Source organism: Lipotes vexillifer, unplaced genomic scaffold (assembly GCF_000442215.2).
Source record: "Lipotes vexillifer unplaced genomic scaffold, Lipotes_vexillifer_v1.1 scaffold903, whole genome shotgun sequence".
NCBI lineage: Eukaryota > Metazoa > Chordata > Mammalia > Artiodactyla > Lipotidae > Lipotes > Lipotes vexillifer.
In genome coordinates, this window is record NW_006791919.1 from 3,439,140 (window position 1) to 3,451,587 (window position 12,448).

Consider the following 12,448-nt stretch of genomic DNA (forward strand, 5'->3'; position numbering starts at 1 on the left):
TCCAGCTGCACCGACAGGGCCAGGGGGACCTGGATGACCAGGAGCACCAGGGGGTCCAGGAGAGCCATTTTCACCACGGTCACCCTGTGGACAAGTTCACAGTTCCAAAATCAATCTGATCAGCAGCTATTGTTCTAATTACACAAACCTATTGTACGTTTGCCTGTTATACCTTGCTACCAGGAGCTCCATCTCGGCCTGGCAGACCATCTGATCCAGGGTTTCCCTGATTAAAGAAAAAACAAAGAGGAGGAAATGAAATCAAATTCTTTGGAACCATTTAAATGCCATCTAAGCCCTGCATTCTCAATGGGAAAAATATCATACTAAAGAGGATAAAAATTGGTTCTTGGGAGTGAAAAATCTTAGATATGACAATGGGTGTGGCCCTGCAAGGAGTGACAATACCTAAACAGATATGCAGTATATCTATGGTACTCAAGTTTCACAGGGTGAGAGAGCGAGAAGTGACTAGGAAAAGAAGTCTAAAAAGGAGCCTTAGGGGGAGAAATATAAATAAAATCTTAGCACACTGTAATTTAAGCTGATAACGGAAATCTACAATTTAAGGAAAGACTAATCACAGATAACATGCAGTATATTTTTACCCAGAAGGAATGTTGTAAATTGGGGCTCTCCCCATCCGCAACTTTTTTCTTATTTAGCTAAATATCATATTCTTTTCCATTAATGATCATTCATTGGGTAAATACTAAAGAACATGAACATTTAAGGCTATTCTAAGTTGTAATAGAAAGAATATCTATTACTAGAGAAAGAAGGAGAACTCTGAAATGCACAATCCTCGGAGAGAGGTTCTCCTTTATGACAAAGAATGTACATCTTACCACTTTCTTGATGATTTTCTTTTATCATAGAAACTCAATGGCCCAATTTGACCCTTGCTTAAATAAATTATCAAATACTACCCGGTTTATTGTGTGTTTTCTAAGAACTAGTACTTACATCTCTTCCAGGTTCACCAGCTGCACCAGCCAGACCAGGAAGACCCTGGGCTCCAGGAGGACCACGTTCTCCATTGAGACCACCAATTCCTGGTTTCCCATTTTCACCCTGTGTACAAAAGAATAAAATAAATTTGTGTTTTAACCTAAGAAATCAATTAATATGATATTATCAGCTGTCTTTATTTCCCAATTTCTATCGAATTTGTTCCTAAAACTATCCATGCCATAGGGGAAAAGCTTTGGGGAAGCAAGCTTCTTGTCTTTTCTAACTTGCCCAATGAACCTGGATACCAAAAGCCTGAGTAATTACATTGATTATCATATTAGAATACATCCTAATATGAGGTACATAAATAGGCATGGCTATTGTAAGAAAAATATAATGATGAGCCATCATGAAACTATAGGTTTACGGTACCCATTAGAATTAGGTTATATTGAACACTTGGTTCTATTTAAAGAATATATACATTTATTGGGAATGTTCATATAAATTGACTAGACTTAAATGTTATATTGTAATTTCACTACAATCGTATATGACATTTAGTTTAAAGAGGTGCTCAAAGTGAAAAAAGTTACGCCTTAATAAAATACGATTTTATTACCCTATTTGCTAAATAAATATTTAAGATGTTGAGCACTAGGATGTTATAGTAATATCAGTGAAAGAAAGTCAGGAGTATAAAATGATTTGAGTTGATGGATAATTGGTGTCAATTAAAGGCTTTCATAGGTCTATAACCTGACATTATTTCCCGCTTCAAGACTGACAGTCAGCAAACTGAAGAATGCTGACAAGTTTCCTAACAGGTATTTGAGATGACAAGATATTTTTCTGTGATATCAATCTATTTGTTTTGATGTTCAAGGCCGGTCTATTATGTGCATTGTTTTTGTGTTCCAGAGACTTTTAATAATATGCATGCTTCCTGAAAATTTGAAAATATCAAGAATTTGCATCTAATTACAGGAAAACTTGATCATTACATACTTGCTATGTTTATGTGATGTCTGAAGACTATCAAAGGAAACAAGAGTCCAGTGAAAGATAGCTATACTCACCTTGGGGCCCTGTGGGCCGGTGCTGCCCTTAACACCTGGTGGGCCTGGTTGGCCTGCAAGACCTCGTGCTCCAGCAATCCCTGTATGTCCAAGTGGGCCTGGAGCTCCCTGTTGTGACAGATAATGAAATCTTAGTTATTCTTTATGTGACTATGTTTTCCTCTGTTGGATATGCGATTGAAAATAAAACTACTGTCAATCAATAGAGACCACTCACCGGAGGGCCCTGGGAGCCAGGTGTTCCCTTCTCACCTGGTTGGCCAGCATCACCCTTTGGTCCAGGCATCCCAGGGCTGCCAGGAGCACCATTATTACCAGCTGGACCTGGGGGGCCATCTTTGCCTGGAGGACCACTGGATCCTGGGGGGCCTGGGTTACCCTACAAAGAAATGTTTGAAATTTGAATATTTTATAATGAACAAGTAATTTTTTCTCCTCTTTTACCTGCATTCAAATAATTTTATATGGGATTTAATACAAAGAGAAGTAGCAATGGATAAGTTTCTCACTCTATGTATATATGAATGCTTTTTATGGAATATATGGTTAAAAAATACTTCAAAAAGTTCTTACGTTATTGCCAGGAGTACCAGGAGGACCACGACCACCAGGGAAGCCAGCAGCACCCTGTGAAATTATAAATATATTTTGGATGTCAAAAATCAAGGAAAACAAATAATTAACCACTAAAAACAAATATAAATTGTAAGAAATGTGGTAGGACCTGCATTCTACTCTGGGATCACTTACGGTTTGTTTTTTCCTCTTGGAATTTACATACAACTCACATATGAATGAGTGATTATAATTTTATACTCTCTTTAGGGATCTAGTGCTTTCAAAGCAGTTTTTATACAGATTGATATTAATTAATGCTTTTCAATAATAGTTAAGAGGATCATTACTTACAGGACCACCAGGACTGCCACGTTCGCCTTTGACACCTGGGGGACCAGGGGCACCCTATATGGAAAGGAGATGGAAATGGTTTATAAGAATAGCACCAAAATCAAAATTTGGGAGAAGCATTAAGTCTTTGTAAGTCAGTAACTCTACTTATCATGATAATCATCTTGTAATACATACAATCATTATGTTGTACCTCTTATACAATACAATGTTATACAATACAAACTTATACAATACAATGTTATACGTCAATTATATCTCAGTAGAACTGGGGGAAAAACATTACTACAGAAATGAGAAGCTACATCAAAAAAAAACAAAAACAAAAACAATAACTCTATGAGGACATTAAAATAATTTGACTGAAGTCATATCTAGATTGTTGGAGTCAAGCGTCAAACTCAGAACTGTATTCTTAGGAAAACTGTACCCTTGTCACCATGACAAGCTCTCTCAGTATGAAATATTGAAGTATCGACAAATCTAAGTGCTTTCCATTAGAAGGCTTAGAGAAAGAGAAATACTTACAGAAGGCCCAGCACTTCCGGGGGGCCCTGCAATTCCAGGAGGGCCACCTTCACCTTTCTCACCAGGAGCGCCTCTTTCACCTTTACCACCAGGCTCACCGTTCTGGCCCTGCATTCAGAAACAAAAACAGCCTGTGAGCTTACATCCTTCACAATACACTGGGCTTGTCCTTATTTTCCTTCAGAAAATAGAATTCATCAGGTGGAGAGCTATTGAAATAAAATTGGAAAAGAAGAGTCTTTGAAGACATGGAAGAAACAAAGACAATGAAAATGTTTCCATGACAGGGACTTCCCTGGTGGTCCAGTGGTTAAGACTCTGAGCTTCCATTGCAGGGGGCGTGGGTTCTATCCCTGGTTGGGGAACTAAGATCCTGCATGCCCCATTATGTGCCCCCCCACCACCCAAAAAGAGTTTCTATGATAAAAGAAAATTATCAAGAAAGTGGTAAGATATACATTCTTTGTCATAAAGGAGAACCTCTCTCCGAGGATTGTGCATTTCAAAGCAATCACCAGTAAATGCATTTGAGAAAGATGGGTCTTAGAGCAAATTTTAATTAGTACCATCTAATAATGGAAGAACCTTTCAAATTTTCAGAGTGCTTTAAGTCTAGGGGATCCTGTTAGCCTCATTAACCTAGCATAAAGACAGGCCAGGTGTTTTTATCTCCATCTTTTAAACAGTAAGAATAGAGATAATGTGTAAAAAAAAAAAAAAAAAGGAGGTGGATAAATGAACCCCCATAAGGAATGAGTGGTTGAGTTAGATCAGAATTCAGACTTGACTTATACTTCTGCTATTTTTCAGTGAGACAGCGATTCTGGGCTGTATGATATGTATGTTTTGATGTTCATACTTACAGGAGCACCAGGGAAGCCGGCAGGTCCTGGTGGCCCATGTTCACCTCTCTCACCCTTAATTGAAAAATATACTCATTAGTCACAGTGAAGACATCTTCCCATTGGGAGCACACGTCATCATCTGTATCATCTTTCCTTTAAGCTAAGAAAAGATAGTGTTAGTGTGCAAAGCTAACTAATGTAGCTTAACCTCTGAAGACTTTTCCATTTCTCAATAAAATTCAAAGTAGACAACACCAGAACCATTGATTCCTTCTGCTTCTGACTGTGATATTATTTGCAAGAAAAATAATTTGAGAATTTTGAAGTGTTTAAAAGACTTACTTGTATAACTTCTAAAATGTAAGGATTTAAAAAAATAAAAATATGGTAAAAGTTTTGAGAAATCAATCATTAAATTAATTAATTAAAAACATTTACTAAATATCTCTCCTGAGTCTGCAAACCCCGAAGGTAGAGAATTTTAGATCTAGAAGGAGGCTCAGGCAAAGATCCTATAGCTTTAAGAAATACTCATTTACAAATGCATATTACTTGTGCAATTTTTATATTTTTTCCAGAATTATTTAGGAAAGATGGCAAGATTTGAAGCGGTCTCTTCTGAATTTTAGATTTAAGAACTTTAACCTTGTCTTGCATGTCATATTATGCCTAAAGACAGTATCCCATCATTGAGACTCAGGACCACAAGCAGAATTGCTAAAGAGGGAAGCACAGGTAGCTGTTGCCTGTGTGGGCTTAAAATTATGTTGTAATGTCTTAAACACTTACAGGGCCACCACGAGGACCAGCTATACCCGGAAGTCCAGGGGAACCACTTTCTCCCTTAAAAAAGAGAAAAATAATTTATATTGCCCTGCATCCAAACAACAATGACGACAAAAGACATTTTCTGTTTCTAAATAGTGCCAAGTGTTACCTTATCTCCAGGCTGACCAGCTGGGCCAGGGGGACCAATGGGGCCAGTAGGACCCTAAAGAAAATAGAAATATACTTTAATTTCTAAGATAAAAAGCATCATTTCCCTTATTAATCAAAGAGCATATATAAGGACATACTGTTAATCTAATAAACTAGATAATATGATTGCTTTGATAGCTTGAATGATATGCTCTTCACTCAGTGTGTAAATATGGCAGAGCTTAGTAAATATAAGATTTTATGGATTATATAATTCTGTGGCAATTTATAGATTGATTTTTTCTTTCTATTGCAGAAGATAAATAAGATGTGATATAAGATTTCACAGTCATATCTTTTAAAATTAAAGTGCATTGCCTTATTCAAATGATAATTCAAAATATTTCATTTAACCATTTAAAGTATTGTTACACACATTAAAGTTTTCACAATGAAGTTTTCAAATATTAAAGTTTTACTTATATTACATAACTGAAATATTAGATTTTTTAAAAAATTGTATGATGGCTTACTCATCTAGTCTGTTAAAAGTGAAGCATTTATGAATTTGTTTAAGGCAACTACAGTAAAGATAACATCTATCTAATGGCTTAGTTATCATGTTTATTTGCTACAGTCATATCTAGGTGTTTACTAATGTGAATAGAATTGATTATAATGGGTTTTTTTTTCAATTTTTATTTTGAAATAGTTATATAGATTCATGGAAGTTTGCAAAGAAATATACAGGAGAATCCTGTGCATCTTTCTCCCGGCTTTCTTCAGGATTACATCTTACACAACTATAATATAGTATCAAAACAAAGCAATTGACATTGGTACGACCCATAGAGCTTATACAGTTCACATCAGTTATACGTGCACTCATTTGTGTGTGTGTGTGTGTGTGTGTGTGTATGTAGTTCTATGACATTTTATTATGCGTAGCCTCGCATGACCACCACCACAATCAAGATATTCAAAGGTACAATCATCATAAAAGACTCCCTCATGTCACCTCTTTATAGTTACACCCATCTCCCTCTCCCCTATTCCTCAATTTTGGCAACCATAAAGCTGTTCTATATAATTATGTTATTTCACAAATGTTACATGAATGGAATCATGCAGTACGTCCTTTTGAGATTGCCTTTGTCACTCAGCATGATGTCCTTGGTGTTTGTATAAGTTGTTGCATGTATCAACTTTTTATTGCTAAGTAATATTCCATGGTATGAATGTACCATGGAATTTCAATGTTTTTTAAAATCAAAAAGTTCCTTTATCAGCATTGAATTTTAGTGACTTATTATGACTTCAGCTTATAACATTTATCATACTTTTGAGATTTTTTCCATTCTTAGGTCACTGTTGAACTATTAGTGATAGAAATCAGGAATTTTAACAATCATGTCATCTGGGTCTTCTTAATGCCCAGAAGGTGGTAAAGTATGGTCTAACTTATCGTGAGGAGTTTTTGGAAAAAATAAAAGTTGAGGTGAGGGACTACTCCATATCACATACAGATAAATTCTGTTTCTCCCCAGTTTGAGTACTCACCCTTGGACCATCTTTCCCTGGAGCACCATCGACACCTGAACTGCCGGGCTCACCCTGTCAAATAAAAGCCAGTGTCATCAGATTAGAGGTATTTTCACTGAAAACATGCCAAGAAGAGGACAAACCCTCAAGATTAGCTGCAATGTATAGTAGGTGTTCTGCTTAAAAAGTTGCTTTAGGGCTTCCCTCGTGGCGCGGTGCTTGAGAGTCCGCCTGCCGATGCAGGAGACGCGGGTTCGTGCCCCGTTTCGGGAAGATCCCACATGCCGCGGAGCGGCTGGGCCCGTGAGCCATGGCCACTGAGCCTGCGCGTCCGGAGCCTGTGCTCCGCAAATGGGAGAGGCCACGACAGTGAGAGGCCCGCATAACGCAAGAAAAAAAAAAAAAAAGTTGCTTTAGAAATCCATCTCAAATTACACTTACTAGATGGGGGTGGGGTCGGAGGGAGGTCCAGGAGGGAGGGGCTATAGGTATACATAAAGCTGATTCACTTCATTGTACAGCAGAAACTAACACAACGTTGTAAAGCAATTTTACTCCAATAAAAAAAAAAAATCTAAAAATAAATAAATAAGTAAAATGATAATATTAATTTTGAAAATAGATTACTTTCCAGAAATGTTGCCTTCCTTTAACCAACAGTCTGTTTTATTACATAATTAACAGAGAATAAGTTGGTACCTTATCACCTTTTGGACCAGGGCCTCCAGGAACCCCTCTTTCTCCAGGCATTCCTTGCAGACCAGGTGAACCAGCATTACCAGGTGGCCCAGGGAGACCAGCAGGGCCCTGAAATTAAAGGAGAAATAGTAAATCACAAGAAAGAAATGAAATGCATTTTGTAAAATCTAGGTGAATTGAATTATGTGGAGCTACCTTTCCTCCTTCAGAACCAGGGGGGCCAGTTCCCCCTCTAGGCCCAGGGGTCCCTGTAGGTCCAGTAGGTCCACGTTCACCGGGGGCACCAGACTCACCCTATAGTAGGAAAATGGAATATCCCTGTTAGGAAAACCAAGGCTAAAAACAAAGCAAAAACACCCTAAATTGTATCATTTTGATATAGACCATAAGGTTCTTGACTTACATTTTTGAACAATTTAGAAATTTTTATAATTATAAAAGACATTTGATCAACTGACTGATCTAAACAAGGAAATCTAATCTAATCTAATCTAATCTAATCTAATCTAATCTAATCTAAACAAGGAAACTTGGATAGCTGGTCTGATGAGCTAGCTTTGACACTATTATTATTATTTTATCACAAAGGCAAATTTTTAAAGTTCCTCTACCAAAACAGTTTTTCTATAGAGAGCCAATGCACTAGAAAAGTTTTCTTTTGAAATTTCAGGTCCATAGTTGACTGTATAGTGTTTATTCATGTCAGAAAATTTCATTTTCCAGATGATGCAAATTTAATGTATTGGAAATGTCTCGGGTTACCCTAAGTGTATTTACCAAACATTTGCAATGTCGTGCTTCTAAAAAAAGGAATATTTTGGTTTGCTGTACTAAAAATGTGTCACTAATCAACTGCTCTATAACATGCTGAAGAAATGAGAAAATAAATGGAAATATTTACCTTGCCTCCTGGAATTCCAGGTGCACCAGGCTCACCCTTTGGGCCCTAGGAGATTGGCATTGCATGATTAGGCCTCTATCAGAATATACGTTATATAAGTATAAGCAAAATACACACTTGACTTGCATACTGTATAATTTGTCCAATCTTGAGCTGTATACTCTTCCTTGAGTTCCTTTTATTTTATGGTAAAATTCAAACTTTCCATGGAATAGTTATGACTGAATAATTTTTCTTTGTTTTATTAATGAATATTTCAAAACTAATTGTTAAAGCTCAGATACCATGGCATGAAAATGCAGAAGTTAATAATTTATAAATGATTCGTATTTATTCTTTTGGTTTCTGAGATTTGAAAAAATGACAAGCAACTTACAGGTTCACCAGGTTTTCCATTTTCTCCTGGAGGACCACTCGTTCCAGGCAAGCCCTACAAAGAATCATATTTGTATTGTGTAATCACTTAAAAACATTGCTTATAGAAAAGCTTCTCTCATGTAAGTATGTTTCTGCAAAGTATTCAAAAAAATGGTTTTAGCAGTCTTTTTACGTGTAAAAAATATGTAGCTCTCAAAATCCAATGATAGAGAGGTGATAGTCATATCTTACAAACCTATGTTCATCTCCCTCAATTCTTTCTGTTGCTGTATATAAAAATGAATTGATGAGTGTGGTGAGATGAATTTAGCTATATACATTTAAATTACAATAAAAATAAGTATAAGCATATAGAATTATGTGAACTTTATTTTTAAAAAAAATTATTAATGCACTCATTCTAGAATAGGCATGGAAGTTATGCCTATTAACATTGCCTATTGTTTTATTTCAAGGTAGAAGTCAGATCCACACATTTTAAGCTTAAGATGCATTATAATCTTTTAGTGTCACAAAAAACTGAACAGCTGATTAACTCAACAAATACAACTATCAAAGGAAAGTACTGATAAAAGTAGGTGCCCAATGACATTTAAGTAACAAATTCTTACTTGTAATCCTTGTGGACCAGGGCTTCCTGGGTCTCCTTTGTCACCACCTGGCCCCTATGTACAAAAAAATATTGAGATGCTTCATTATAAGATATCCTTTCACATTTAGATCACACAGTTTTAATTTCATCAGTCCAGTTGCTTAATTAAAAAATTAATGGTGTAAAGGAGGGCAGAGTCTGGCTTGTGGAAGTGATGCAAGGGAGACATGTACAGCATAAACTTTACTCAGTATTAGTATTTAGCTAGCTAACTAACTAAACAAGCTTTGTAATTGCTTTGGTGAACTATAATGATATAGTGTCGGAGATTGTATAATTCCCAAAGTCTTCCCTTGGCCCCAGTCCCATCCACTTCCATTTCCAATTTATGTGAGTAAACTTACGGTAGGTCCTGGGGGGCCCTGAGGTCCAGTCTCACCATTCTTTCCAGCAGGACCCTGAAAAAAAAAGCAGTTATGGAAGCAGAGATAAAGATAATAGAAGTCATAGAGTTGGAGAGAAATGCTTCTACTAGAAAACTGGAAATGAGTGGATGAAAGCTACGTACCTGAAGGCCAGGACCTCCAGGACTACCACGTTCTCCATTCTTTCCAGGAGCACCCTAAAGAAGTAGCCAGTATTTACTTATTCTCAAAAGGAAATTATTCATTATAGTGTTCTCTCATGTTTTTGATCTGTCCCCTACACACCCATGCATACATCCGCAACCGAAAACTACTTTTGAGAACTAGGTTTCCATAAATGTTCCACTCTTTGCCCAGAACTCCAGAAAAAATACTTTAGCTCCCTTCTCACATGGTATTTTGATTTTCATATACTCTTCTGTGCTTTGAAGTGGAGATCAATTTTTGGCCATCTGCACTCCCATATAGAAAGTAAAAGACCTTTTGTCAAATATTTATTGAAGAAATGAAGGAAGGAACTCACATCATTTCCTTTAGGACCAGGGAAACCCATGACACCAGGCTGACCTCGGGAACCAGGTGAGCCTGGAGGACCTGGTCGACCAGTTTCTCCTTGACTTCCCTAACGAGAAAAAATTATATTAATAGAGATTTCATAAAAATCTGATCAAAATATACACTGTACATACCAAGGCTATACAATATACATCAAGCCTAGTCCAAACTGTGCATTTCATTATTCTCTGGACTTGTAAAATGAGATGCTAAAAATGTACTTACGGGAGGCCCTGGTTTCCCATCACTGCCTGGTCCTCCAGGACTACCGGGCATACCCTAAATTGAAGAATTCAGTCAGTCAGCTGATTTTAAAATGATAATTAAAAAAAACCTAAAAGCACCTAATCTGTAAAATTTTGAGCTTTCCACTGACATATGTAGCTTCATATTTGCACACACGTTTTTCTGTCTGTAAATATCTTCCTTCAAGCATTCTATTTTCTGTTCTTCAATCTATACTAGCTTAAGTTTTCTTCAGAGAATTTTGTTTTGTTTTGTTTTGAGCCTACAAAATGTATAGTCTGATTTAAGTTATTTTTGAATGTTCTTCATTTGCTTTTCCTCTTAGTAAATGACAGTGTCAAGCAAACAATATTCCTCTTTACCCTCAATCCTGGACCTCCAGGGAGGCCGTCTCGGCCAGGTTCTCCAGCAACTCCTCTGGGCCCTGCAGGGCCTGGACCACCACGTTCCCCGGGGGGACCCTATGTGATGAAATAAATCAACATGTATGTAAAAGAACCTTCATTGACCTAGACGTTGACAGTACTTAGGTTGCAACTAGAGAACTTCTTCTGGTCCCTTAAAGAGAGTTGGGGTGTTGCTGGCATGCTCAGCGTAAATCACCATTACCTATTAGCTTGGGTTGTCATACTGGAAATATTTTAAGGCAACTTCGATGAACATCACATGCTGAAGAAAGCAATATTTAGTGGGCTTAGCAGTACAGTTTGGTGCATATAAAATCAAATCTCTTTGATGTTATGAAATCAGATTTGCACTGCACTTCTGAGTTTCCAAAGAACTTTCAGGCATTTTAGTCTAACTTATTCTTGCAGTGATACTGAGATAAATAGTTCCCAATTGACAGATAAATTAAAGAATTCTCATAGAGGTTAAATAACGTTAGTTACAAAGCTAAGAGAATGGCTGAGCAGGGAATGCAATCATTGTTTTACATTGGGAATTATTGTTTTTTTAACTCCAATGTATTTCATTCAGATAGGTGTTAATTAATGGGAAACTGTATAGAAGAATATACCTATGTGTAGCACCAACATTTCTGAACATTGAAAACTAAAGTTATCTACCTTTTCTCCTGGAAGGCCATTTGCTCCAGTAGGTCCTCGGAATCCAGGCATACCCTGAAATAGTGAAAGGCAAATATTTAAGTCCAAAGTGTCAAAACTTTTTCATAATTCTCATATTGTGAAATGCTTCAAAACAATATTTGGGATTGAGTACTACTCAAATTAAGAACAAACATGGTTGCCTCACAGTGAAGGTGAAGTTCTATGATTGTTTTCCTTTTCGATGCCTGTGGGAAACGTACCCTTTCTCCTGCAGCTCCGGGAAGTCCGTTCGCACCAGGTTCTCCAGGAGAACCGTCTTTGCCATCCTCACCCTTAAGTCCTGGAATACCTGGAGAACCAGCCTCCCCCTGTGAAAGGAGGTCAATAAAGAAATAATGACTGAATTTCATTGCTAATTTTTTACCTATTTATTTCCTGATTATGGTATACATTTCTAAGAAATAATCAAATCTGTTAGGGTGATACTTACGCGTTCCCCACGTGGTCCTGGCTCTCCTTTGGCTCCATTCTTACCGGGTTCACCCTAAATGGGACATAATCTTGGTTTAAAAATGTGGAAAATAGACTAACAAAATAATCACCAGTCACACTTGATTCAATTATAAAACCAGAGTGAAATCAATATAAATTCAATGGAACAAGAACAAAGAACCTGGTATTTCTTTTTTTACTGTGAGAAATAAGCCACACCTTTCAGACAATAAAGGAAAAATAGACAACTTACTGCAGCACCTCGCTGCCCGGGAGCACCATTGGTACCAGAGGGTCCTGGAGGACCGCGGGCTCCTATCAGTCCAGGGGCCCCAG

The 12,448-nt window shown here is 37.2% G+C and overlaps 1 protein-coding gene across 1 annotated transcript in view; it reads right to left on the reverse strand.

The window, feature by feature from the left end:
- The window catches only part of COL3A1 (collagen type III alpha 1 chain), a 38,075-nt gene that overhangs the window by 5,233 nt on the left and 20,394 nt on the right, over positions 1 to 12,448 (reverse strand). The window contains exons 19-44 of the mRNA XM_007464982.1: positions 12,366 to 12,448; positions 12,111 to 12,164; positions 11,881 to 11,988; positions 11,639 to 11,692; positions 10,934 to 11,032; positions 10,551 to 10,604; positions 10,294 to 10,392; positions 9,914 to 9,967; positions 9,750 to 9,803; positions 9,365 to 9,418; positions 8,752 to 8,805; positions 8,376 to 8,420; positions 7,670 to 7,768; positions 7,475 to 7,582; positions 6,794 to 6,847; positions 5,253 to 5,306; positions 5,105 to 5,158; positions 4,334 to 4,387; positions 3,471 to 3,578; positions 2,943 to 2,996; positions 2,607 to 2,660; positions 2,251 to 2,412; positions 2,034 to 2,141; positions 967 to 1,074; positions 173 to 226; positions 1 to 84 (exon numbers count right to left, since the gene is read on the reverse strand). The exon at positions 1 to 84 is cut by the window's left edge and continues 22 nt beyond it. Coding sequence (XP_007465044.1) covers positions 1 to 84; positions 173 to 226; positions 967 to 1,074; positions 2,034 to 2,141; positions 2,251 to 2,412; positions 2,607 to 2,660; positions 2,943 to 2,996; positions 3,471 to 3,578; positions 4,334 to 4,387; positions 5,105 to 5,158; positions 5,253 to 5,306; positions 6,794 to 6,847; positions 7,475 to 7,582; positions 7,670 to 7,768; positions 8,376 to 8,420; positions 8,752 to 8,805; positions 9,365 to 9,418; positions 9,750 to 9,803; positions 9,914 to 9,967; positions 10,294 to 10,392; positions 10,551 to 10,604; positions 10,934 to 11,032; positions 11,639 to 11,692; positions 11,881 to 11,988; positions 12,111 to 12,164; positions 12,366 to 12,448 — 1,967 coding nt within the window. The remainder of the gene's footprint in view (positions 85 to 172; positions 227 to 966; positions 1,075 to 2,033; positions 2,142 to 2,250; positions 2,413 to 2,606; positions 2,661 to 2,942; positions 2,997 to 3,470; positions 3,579 to 4,333; positions 4,388 to 5,104; positions 5,159 to 5,252; positions 5,307 to 6,793; positions 6,848 to 7,474; positions 7,583 to 7,669; positions 7,769 to 8,375; positions 8,421 to 8,751; positions 8,806 to 9,364; positions 9,419 to 9,749; positions 9,804 to 9,913; positions 9,968 to 10,293; positions 10,393 to 10,550; positions 10,605 to 10,933; positions 11,033 to 11,638; positions 11,693 to 11,880; positions 11,989 to 12,110; positions 12,165 to 12,365) is intronic.